Source organism: Dendropsophus ebraccatus, chromosome 7, assembly GCF_027789765.1.
Source record: "Dendropsophus ebraccatus isolate aDenEbr1 chromosome 7, aDenEbr1.pat, whole genome shotgun sequence".
NCBI lineage: Eukaryota > Metazoa > Chordata > Amphibia > Anura > Hylidae > Dendropsophus > Dendropsophus ebraccatus.
In genome coordinates, this window is record NC_091460.1 from 85,774,793 (window position 1) to 85,787,063 (window position 12,271).

General features: G+C 40.8%; 1 protein-coding gene across 12 annotated transcripts in view; it reads right to left on the reverse strand.

Moving 5' to 3' along the window:
• RAPGEF2 (Rap guanine nucleotide exchange factor 2) overlaps positions 1-12,271 on the reverse strand; it is a 211,231-nt gene that overhangs the window by 29,961 nt on the left and 168,999 nt on the right. For all 12 annotated transcript variants that reach the window (XM_069977841.1, XM_069977847.1, XM_069977844.1 and 9 more), the window contains one exon: positions 5,383-5,514. In XM_069977841.1, the coding sequence (XP_069833942.1) occupies positions 5,383-5,514 (132 nt within the window). The remainder of the gene's footprint in view (positions 1-5,382; positions 5,515-12,271) is intronic.

A 12,271-nucleotide genomic window follows, 5' to 3' on the forward strand; every position in this document is an offset into this window, starting at 1 on the left:
CCCCTCCAGATGCTAAAATATAGTACAAGCCCTGAAGGTTAATGAAATGCAATACGTCATTCATTTGCTATGAACCCCTGGCATCAATAAATCACCTGCAGACCTTCCTGACATTGCTATGGATGAATAATATTAAGATTATCAAAAACAGATGACAGCAATTCCACTGCTGCTGAAGACATAGTGGACCAATGGTCAATAGATCTGCACTGCCAGACGCTCTCATTTCTTTCTAGGTAGTCATGGCTAATAAATAACTTTCAAACACCCTCTAACCCCTAAATGTAGTATTTAAGTATTCATGGATAATAGCATAACAAATTAAAGAAGTCAGGGGTCTGACATTTTTTTTTTAAAACAGCAGGGGAGGTGGATGAAAATATCAGACACCGCGCTATGGCCGTTGACTGGCTGAGCAGGTCTGACACATCACGTCCTGGTTCCCCGCTCAGACAGAGAACTAGAGTGGAGGACAGCGGAACCCAGCGCTGGAGCTGGGGAGAAGTACCCGTTGTTATGTTCAGCAACTTCCTATCTAAATGTCGGACCCTGGACTTCTCTTTTAAAGGAACATTTGATTTTATTAAACATATTTTTTGTTTCTTGATCAATATAAAAGTTTAATTTTATCCAAGTATGGAAATGTTCCTAATGATTCAAGGATATCAGGTTGTTCTGATGGCATAAAGAGACACACACACTATATAATTGCTTCACCATCATATGGTGGGAAACATTAAAGGGGTTATCCAGGATTAGAAAAGCTTATCTGTAGTGTTCCAAAAAAGTAGTAAAATGTAGTGTGTGTGGTATGGCTTGGCTCCATTCACTACAAAAGAACGGAGCTGCAAAAGCACACCCAAAGAGAGTTTCTGGAAGAAAGCAGCTATGTTTTTCTAATAATGGATAAAGGATTCCATTCTGAATGGGAATGAATGGAATCCTTAGTACACATCGTCTGCATTTCCAGAAGACAGGACCTGTTTCTGATCAGAGAATCTCCAGCATGTTTATTATATGGAGGAGATTCCACAACTGAAATTACTCCAAAAGTATGTGATGTATCTACTCACCCTAAAGCTTTGGATCGTTCTTAGATTAACAAAAAAAGGTCTTATTTTTGGCTACTGTAAAAAGTCATATGGGCTCCTGGACTGGTCATGCAGTACTTTGCAAACTCCTTTAGCTATGATTTTAGTTTTAATGTGTCTGTACAGGGCAGACATCTCTGTTAAAGACAGTAGTCTGTACTGAAAGGTGTCCTTACTTGCCATCCCCATTCTTATATGTAGGCAATTAGAGTAGACGTCACTCTTTCTAAATGCAAAAAGCCCTAGTGACTTTGCATTTGCAACAACATTGCCCATCAGAAAATGCTTTATGGCAACACACGATCATATTCAGGAAGCAGAATCTTGCCACCGCTAAACAGAGCATACATTATAGACCGCCGAGGTCTGTCCTCAGCTGCTCCTGAGACAGGCCATGATCTATGTACAGGCAAGGTAATGACAATTACATTCAGGTCAAGTCACAAGTGCAGCCGAAGGACACGCTTTACCTTCCTTAAGACTTCACCATGTTGAGAGAATAGAATATGATGTGTAAAGGTAACACATCCACAGTCCGCAATAGCTAAGAAATCATAGGAGGTAGTGAGGGCTAGGTGATTCTGATAGGTTTGCCTCTTGCCACTAAAATCTTGATGGGAAATATCATTTACACATGGCAATATTATGCATCAGCATCTGTTAGTCAGAACCAGAAGTGGGCAAACACACAGAAGGGGCCAATTTTTTCCATTATACTTTTTTTCTGTGTTGTCCTGAGGTTTGGCGATGCAAGTTGAAGTCAAGAGGTGTATGAATCATTTATCTGTAACATGATACAAGGTGGAAGCCTGTTTTCTGTTTATTGGTTTGAGGTAAAGCAAACATTTAATACAATTAATAGATTATAACATTCATGGACACGCTCGCAGAAAATGTGTAGGAATAGCATTGTGTAAAGCGTGTTTAGATGGGTACATCTAGCCCCTAATACTGTGTCGGGAATATTTCTAGGCCTTATGAAGTCAGGTTTTTCCAGAAGAGCCGACAATGAATCCGAAATAAAACAAGATGGCTAGGACTAGAAAGGAACGAGACATCTCCAAGAGAGATGGGCAGAGTCAAAGAGCACTGACTATAAAATAGAATGTACAAAGCTTCAATGCTGTCCATCCACGCGCCATACACGAGAGACCCTGCAGGAGCTGAACCAATAATCAGTCTGTCTCATTCATTTAACCAAGTCTGTCTGTCTCTTTCTTAATGAGCGTTCTTACCATGCAAAACGCTCACCATACAAAATTCAGAAGGTAGATTAATATTTAAAGAGGCCTGTTATGAGATCAATGCTGAGAGCCATCAGAAGATGCAGTGTCATAATTTATTCACATATGAAGAAAATGTCTGTGTTATTTTCCCTCCACACAATCCCAACCTCACATGACTGCCATTACTGTCTGTGCCATTGTTAATACAAGATGATACCAGAGAAAACAAAATGAGAGAAGAAAAAACCTTTACAGTGTTATTAGTTATTAATAGAATAAACTTGGCATAGGGGAAAAATTCTATTGGCTAAATGGGGGTCTTTAGCCCATTAATCTGCCATTGGTCTGGCGCTCTGCATATGCATGAGGGTAACGGCAAAACCTAATATGTTGTTATTAAGTATTATTCAGCCTTAACTGGCTATTAACCCTACCTCCAGTGCCTACTACCCAAACCAATGGAACACATACACCAATCTTTATTAAAAACACATTGAACTTATATCATCTGATTTCCACCTATAAATTACAATGCAAAGAACTCAGGGAAACATAGAAGAAGCAACTTAGCATATGCGGTCTCAGCAAGCTAATGTTAAGTACCTGCAGAAATCAAATTTGTTTTGTTCAGCTCTAAAAATGTTTAGCTTTACTATATCAAGAGCTTGAAATGACAGCCCCCATTTAGGTTCCCAGGGTGATTTACCCGGGCTATAAACAAGAGTCTGTCATAGTTCTACACTCCGTACATGACAGCAGTCCTTGAAGGCTAGGGGTAAAGAAGAGACAGACATGGCAGTGCTTCAGCTCATCTGAGGATCAGTCATATATATTCATCTCAACATATTCACCTCAACCTGATAGTAACACAAAATGAAGGAAAATAATAAACAATGATGTCTGCAGAACCTGAGATCCCTCTGTGGGAATGAATTCATATATATATTATGCCCTTATTTACAATACTTAAAGGGTCATTTCTACCTCATAAAGTGATAGGGTACGTCATAAGTCAGCAACCTCGTCATAAGTCAGCAACCTCTTTTGTCAACTGTAATGACATTTTCCTTTGCAGCAAGTTTCTCCAAAAAGAAACAGACTCTGAACCATATCATCAGCTAAAAAATAGATTTACTGCTGCATCTAAGTTAATAGTAGACGGCAGGGCAGATTTTTCCATGTAGCACAGGCAGAGCTGTACCGCCTTCTCCTGCCAGGCCCTTCAGTTCATTGGAAGCTGGCAAAAAGCGTCTGACAGACCTTCCTGGTACACTACATCTGCCAGGCTTGGATTTGGGCGCCCGGTCTGCACGCAGCTATTTAATTACTAGCAGATTCTCAATCTGCCCACAGACTGTAAGTGCAGGACAGTGCTATGCGAGCCATCTGCCAGCACAAGATGGGCTGAAGGAGGCTGCAACAGCTACTAATACAACAACAACTACTTACTACCACTTTCACTTCTTAATGGCCACATGCATATATAAAGCCCTAATCCTTTCAATGTGAATTTTCTGGTAGCTCTTTATATATATTTAGCTGAAGTTTGCTTGTACCATCTTCCTACACCATCAAGATGTGGCGACAACATATACCATGTAAACAATTCCGATGGTTTCATGTGCCTTACTACACACAACCAGCCAACCATCAAATCCTCATCCAAGCATCCAGGCTGGTTTCATACATAGGTGAGCCTGGGAAATGGTAGTAGAACTAAATAGATCTGTTTTGCCAAAGATAAATGGTACTATATGATATACTATATATTATGGTATATTATATATACTGTATTTCTATATAAAAAATGAGCTGAATGAATGCAGGCTGACATCAACTATTCTACCACCTTATAATCTCTGTGAGGCCATGATTCATAACATATAAACAGTATTTTAACCATAAGTGCTCTAGTCGCCCCCAGTACAACAGGGTATTGTTGTCATGGGCAGTCTAAAATAGACACGAATCAATAAAAAACTAATAAACATCAATCTCTCTCAAGACAACACTATAAAAAATCTATAGCATACAGACAGAAGTGGTAAAAGTCAATCCTTATTAAAAACACGACTGGTACCAGGAATGCGCTCTTAGCCGCAGCCCTTCACTATAGCTTGGTGGTGCATGCCAAATAGGGTACACCCCTTCCTACCCTCCGACACTGATAGGGACTACTCCATTAAGTCTTAGCACACACCCTGTATTACAAGCTCTCATGAGCCCTCACAAAATACTATAGATTCTTTAGGAAGGATGCAAAAAAATTTTTTTTATTATGCTAGATTCACATAAATCTTTATTTTTGTGTTAGGGCGGGTTCACACTATGGAATTCTCGCGGACAATGTCCGCGGAATTCCGTCAGCTGTCCACCCGCACATCTGGGCGCCTTTCCGCCGGCCCCATAGACACCATTCTATGGGCCGGCGTATTCCGCTATACGCTGAAAAAAAGACATGTCACTTCTTTTAGCGGATCGCGGAATACGCCGGCCCATAGAATGGTGTCTATGGAGCCGGGGGAAAAGCGAGTGCCCGTGCGGGCGGACAGCTGACTGAATTCCGCGGACATTGTCCGCGAGAATTCCGTAGTGTGAACCCGCCCTTATGTTTAAAAAAAAAAAAAAAAAAAAAAAAAAAAAAAAAAAAAAAAACAGACTAAAACCTATACATTACCATAGCCATTTCTATGGAGAAGCATATTCAAGTGTGTTGTGTATCTGCATACTTTTTGCCATATGTTTCTACCCCTGCGAAAGAAATGTATGCGTTGTTGTATGTGTTTGCAATTGAAACACATTATACGAAAAAGGTATGGTTTTAATAGCATACATTTATGCAGTAAATAGGGACATATAACAGTCTTGGATTTTAAGGGATGTGAGATCATTCACAAAAGAGCTGCTGAAAACTACTTCAGATAACCACCAGTACCATATTCCGGATACATCATAAGATGCTTTCTAAGACCATAAAAAGTCATCCAGAAGTTTTCTCCACAGGACCACCACCATGAATGAGTTTCTGATGGCATATACAGCTTAAACACCACATGATCTCCTACCTGGTAGATGTCAGACAAGCTGCTGCTCCCAGAATCGCTAGTAATGCTACATCCTGAATGACTGGAGGACACCTGGGTCACCTGGGGATGTAGGCTGTCTGTAATGTGCAGCTTGGTGAAGTCAGCAGGGAGCTGGAAATGAAGAAAAAGGGAGTGAACATTTACATCTTTACACAAAGTAACATTCCCTTTAGAAATATGATTAATTTAGAGACATTTAACAATGAGAGAATGAATGACAGCATAGTATCTGCCAGTGAAGCAAAGATGAAACACGAGTCTTCCCCTTGGAGCAGCGCAATGTATTCATCCTGCACCTGGATTATTGATGGTGTGGATTCCATGAGACTTGTATGGTTTCTTACATATTCAGAATTCCAGTCATTGTAACACAAAAAGTAAAGACAATTCCTGTAATTTTGTTCTTCCCCACAACTCCACAGACATGCTTTACTAAGAAAATGGGTGACTGAGATCCTTCGCAGTACTTGTAGGTTACAAAAAGGGAAGTCAGCTTGTCATGATTCCCGCCATGTATGAACCCACACTAAATGTTACGTATCTAACATATACAGACCGTCTGCCAATCTGAAAAAACACAAATGTTAGTATGTGATGGGAGAAGAACCTGACGTACCGTACGTACAGGCAAATAGTGGAATCAGTCACCCATAGGCTCCCATTCTATACTGCCTATTTTTACTGTTCTGTCCTATACAGAGGCAATAAACATATATAGCAAAAAAAGGTATACTGATATACCAACTAATTGGAGATCAAGTGGATAGTCTTTTGGCTTCAGCTGGGAAAATGGCAGCTTATGGATGTTAGTCATCTGCAGACATATGCTGCACACAGTGCGAACCTAGCCTTGTGTGACTCCGCTAAGCATATGAGACAATGCTTTCTACAGTGGCAGACAGCAGCCCGATGTGATCGCCAATTTTATTACTGATTTATTGCTATATTTATTACCAGTTTGAGTCATGTATTACTCTACAGTGCTGGATGTTGCAAAACTGGGAGAATGAGCCCTCCCCTTGTTGTTGTGAAGGTAAGCTATGCGTATCCACCACAGATCTCATCATCTCCATGATCAGGAGGAAGCTGTTTAATTATGCGGAACGCAATCACTGGCAATTATCAGTGCGCCGCTATATAGATGGGCATCAGCAAGACGGTATTATAATGATAAAGATGCTGAAAGAAGCAGCTCATTGCCATGTGTCACAAGCCTGTAATCAGGCAGTATTCACTACACTGAATCACCTCGCATCAGCCGCCAGCCCTCCCCCACCTGCTTCACTTGTTACCATCCAACAGAACAGCTGCACTGACAAAGGCCAGCAAAAGCCAAGCTACAACAGGACAGAGGACAGAGCGGCCACGCTGTGCACTAAGAGCCAGAAAAATCTGGGTCCAATATACGGAACACTCAGAACCTAACATTTCTTCTCGGACCAAAAGTGAAGTGCACATCTTCTCCACTCTCACCTATATAGGGTAGGGTATTCTTCTAGCATGTCTGCTGCTTACAAGTTTATATGTAGAATCACTTCTTTAAAGGGGCTATCCAGGATACAAAAATACAACTATATTCCTGAAAGAATAGCACCACCCCCATGTCTAGGTTGTGCGTGGTATTGCAATTCAGCTCCATTCACTTCAATGGAACAGAGCTGCAATACCACACCCAATGACAAGGACAAAGGGGGTGCTGTTTTTTGAATTGAGGATAACCCATTTAGGGTATAAACCCACACGCTGTATATGCAGCAGATACGCAACAAATACGCAGCAGATTTGTTGGTACAGATTTGATGCTGTGTTCAGTTATTTAGATCTAATCTGCTGCGAGTTTGCTGCGTATCGCAGCAGTAAATACGCTGCATATACGGTGTGTGGGTTTATACTCTTAATGTTAAAGTGACTGTACCACCAGACCAAGGCTGAAGCACTGGAGGCGGGCCGACCCACCCCCAGTGGGAAGAAACTCCAGCCCCTCCATGACGTGACTCCATGAGAATCAATGGAACCCTATAATGGAGGGGCTGGGGTTTCCTCCCACTAAGGGTGGGTCGGCCCGCCTCCAGTGCTTCAGCCTGGGCCTGGTGGTACAGTCACTTTAAGGCTGGGTTCACACTATGTATATTTCAGTCAGTATTGTGGTCCTCATATTGCAACCTAAACCAGGAGTAGATTGAATATACAGAAAGGATCTGTTCACACAATGTTGAAATTGAGTGGATGGCCACCATTTAATGGCAAATATTTGCTGTTATTTTAAAACAACGGCTGTTATATTGAAATAATGGCCGTTATTTACTGTTATATGGCGGCCATCCACTCAATTTCAACATTGTGTGGACAGAGCCTTTCTGTGTTTTTAATCCACTCCTGGTTTTGGTTGCAATATGAGGGCCACAATACTGACTGAAATATACGTAGTGTGAACCCAGCCTAAGGGTGTGAAAAAAATCCTGCTAAGTTATAATATATAAATATATTTTTAATTTTGAAGAGTTGTTACAACTCAGAAACCACAAGTGAACTGCATGTCCATGTCCATGTTGCCTACATTCATCACTCTGTCTGATAACAAAAGCCCTGACCCCTTAGTATGGCCGGCCAGTCCTGTGCCTGGCACAGGCATTGCGCGACGAGTCTGCACCTGCTCAGAGCAGATGTAGATTTGTATTGTGTATTTTAGCAGGATATCAGACAAAAAGATTTGTAGGTTTGTATGATGATTTAGGCCTCAGCGCTGGCCTAATATGGCACCGAGGAGGCCACCCCTCCTCCCCCAGGTGAGCAGGGTTTAAGCCAAAGGGCTGCTTTTTGTGTCTTAGGCTATAAACCCACACACCGTATATGCAGCGTATTTACTGCTGCGATACGCAGCAGATTCGCAGCAGACTCGCAGCAGATTAGATCTAAATAACTGAACACAGCATCAAATCTGTACCAACAAATCTGCTGCGTATTTGTTGCATACCTGCTGCGTATACGGTGTGTGGGTTTATACCCTAAGGGTACAAACACACACACACCGTATACGCAGTGTATTTACGATATGCGATACGCAGCAAATACGCAGCAGATTAGAGCTAAATAACTGAACACAGCATCAAATCTGCACCATCAAATCTGCTGCAGATCTGCTGCGTATCTGCTACGTTTCTGCTGCATATACGGTGTGTGTGTTTGTACCCTTAGTGCTATAACATAAGCTCACAAGATGCACACCATCTTCTTTATGAGACAACTCCCTGATGCTATAGCTGACAGGATCTCTGTGTCACACGCTTATTAGAAGCCACTAAAAGCGCAGACTTTACTTCTATTATTTTATTGGAATAAATGTTGAGCTTGTAAAGACCGGGTTCCATGTTATTTACAGCAGTAAGTCAAGTTCACTGCTGATCAACTGTGTCTGAGTTACCATTATGACCTTTTGATCAATTCTTTACTGGTGGAAATGCTATCACGGCAGCATGTAGAGTGTGAGGAGCTGCACAGACTCTTAGAGGGTTTCATAACTTATTCATTTACATTTCTGCTCATTTTACGCAACGTGGTCCTACACCGTGACTGAGAGGCTGCCCCTATAGGTGTACATACAAAAAGAAATGCCACTGATTGGTACCCCCCTACTGGACTTCTACAGGCAGAATGAATTTACAGCCAGGAATTAAGGTTAATAAGGGTTTACATGGCCCGATATCTGGTAGCGTACGGCTTTACACAAGTGCTGATCAGTGAGATCAGCGCTCGCTTGCGGTGCCTTTACAAGGCATGATAAATTGTGCAGCCATTAACATGCAATTGTCATTGGCCGCACATCTCTGGTTTCACAGACAGCTATGCATTTGATAACCATGATCAGAGCTGTACTGCAAGACAAAAGAATCAAACCAGGTGACAAGTGGGCTCACTGGGCACTGCCCTGATTATCAGCTGAATGTGTGTTCCTAAGAACAACGGTTAGTGATAACAAGTCCCTGTTAAAGGGCCTTTAATTACAGGTTCTACTGAAAACTATACCAAGCTACTCTGCAACATTATGTTGGCAGATCAGACTGCATATTCAATGTGACCGTCCCTCTTTAGGATGGAGTCCATGACAACATCACATAGTTAAGACCTTCCCACATATATTCCACATAAGCACTGCATTATAGGTTTAATATTTTTGAGAGAAAAAAAACAACACATGCAGCCTTTTGACATTCCATGTGATATATCTCCATCGCGGCTGATGAATATAAAGTTCCATTTATATATGAGAGCCTCACTAGGCCATTGATCTTCTCGGATTACCTTAATGATATTCACAAGTAAGATATTTTGTTTTATTACTGCCATTAATATAATGAATATGCACCTTCATTCTATACTATGAAAGAAATGACTGCCAGCCACTGACGCTATATGTTGGTTGGAGGATTTGGAGTCACAAATATTCTGTAATACAAATATGTGAGATTCAGGTGTTGCGTCCCCCACATTTTGCTCTTTCAGATATTACTTACACAATTTACAGTTTGCATTACTACTTTTTTTTTTCTTTGACAGTAAAATGAATGGGCCCTTAAAAGATTTCAGCTCCACTGCTGCCTGGGCAATGGTTCTGCCATTTATCTCCAGGAATATGAGGAATATGATTTCATCAGGCTGGCACAGCTCCATTTTGGCACTCTCTATGTAGTACACGATTATATAAATATGCGGCTGGTCTCTAAGCACTACAGGAATCTGTGCTTTGTTTTCCTTAATAAAATAGCATCTACTACAAAGAGGACTCTTTTTATGAATAATACGTCTGTTAACTCTATAGTCACATTGCAGGTTAAATATATATTGGAGAAAACTTACTGTGGTGTACAGATATAATCAACCGGAACTATTTATACATATAACAGGTTATAAGTAAAAAGGGAGTAAGGACTGCTACATGGGTTAATACGTAATGCATAAATCTTTCAGTAAGGCGCTATTACATTCCATACCCATAACTCTTCTTGGCGGCCCAAAAAGAGGAATAAGATCATTTCCAAATATTATTTTGCTGCTACTTGAAACATGTAAAAAAAAATAAACTGTATAAAAAATAAATAAAACAATCAATCAAGGTTGACACACTCCATAGATTCTTCATTAGGACTCCAGCTAACCATTTATACCAATGTACTGTATACATTCAGGTAAAATGTCATTAACTTACCACAACCAATTTCCCATCCAAATTTACTACACACTTAATGTTCTATAAGGATGGTGTTCAGCAATTAGGGAGGAACCAGGCACTTAGAAGACGTGTAAAGATTATGCCCATTTATCATCTGCTATAATGCGTCCTTATTCCCTGTCTATGGATAGCAACATTAAAGAGCGCATCGGTTGCACAGTTCAGTGATTTAACAGCAAAAGTCAATACATGTAATTACACGTAACAAACTCATTCCCATTGATCCTATTTAGAGGGATAATTCAGAACGACAAGCTGCCAACACACTAAAGTGTCATTAACATTTCTTATAAAATTAGAGATAGATTTAAAAAAAAAAAAAAAAAAAAACATTGCTTGAAAGAATAGCGTCAAAGAATTTTACAAGCTTGGCAATAGGGTTAGTTCACCAAAATGAAGTCCTGCTACAAAACATTATATAACTGTAAGCTAGATGGAGTCATTTTCCCATACAGCATCACTCGCTGTATAGGAGCTACAGATACCAGCCCTTCACACAAAGCAGAAGCCTACAGACTGCCACCACGTACATCCAATCCATTACCCCACCCATGGGCTAAAGACAACCTCGCCACGTACCACCCCTTTGCCCCTAGCAGAGCTCAATCATTCAAAAAGTATACTATTTGCAAGGTGGTTCTGGGAACAGAAACTTACGGATGCCAAGGTCAGAGTACATATGCCTCTAATAAGGAAATTCTGGCTCGCTATTACAGGGACAAAGTTCCCCTTAGTAGTAAATAATGTTTTTATTGGTTGTTTCCTGCTTACACGTCCAGGTTATATATCATTTTGCACTTTGGTAATTCTGAATTATTAATGCTTGTATGGTTTTCAGATGTCAGCTTCCCAAGCATCCTACCGCCTTTACACAGAGGGATGCAGTGGTCATGTGCTTGTTCTACGATCACAATATCAGTGTCACAATATTTAGAAAAGCAAGTATCCCTCATTACTAAAGGCAGCACTCTCTCTCCTATTACTTACAGTAAGCTCACAATCCCCATATAGTAGAGACAATCTCCTGCTGAGGAGTAACAGAGGAGGGATTATGATAACAATGATAATAATAACAATAGTAATAATACATCCTTACATAGCACCACCATCACCCAGGCATTTATGCCCAGGTAGCCTATTGCACATCTCAACGTGACCTCCTTAGGAAGTAGTCATAAGAATGTGACTAGACTGTGTAGTACAAAAGGTGGCCACAGACACTAGGATACGAGAAGGATCTACAACTTATCATGGTTTATAACACAAGGAAGGATTTGGCTGAGCTGACAGCTACAAAACAGTGATCGATTCATTGGAGAGTACACAAGGCACTGGAGTACAAAAAATGCTTCAATGTTTTTGGCCAAGTGAAAACTAGGGAGGCCATAAGTGAAATAAGTTACCTGCTGTTCCTTAGTGCAGGCTGCAATGTCACTGAACAACAAAACTGAATAAATGCCAAAGTCAATTCTGAACCATGTGGAACAGCAAGGACTGTGTTCAGTACTGCATCACACCATTCAGGTTTCCATCATAAAATTTAACAAAGTATAAAGAGTGAGAGGCAAGTGTGTGGCATGGAGCTGAAAGCCTGACCTAAAATAAACTTTTCCAGGACCGCAGCAAGAGAATCAATCACTT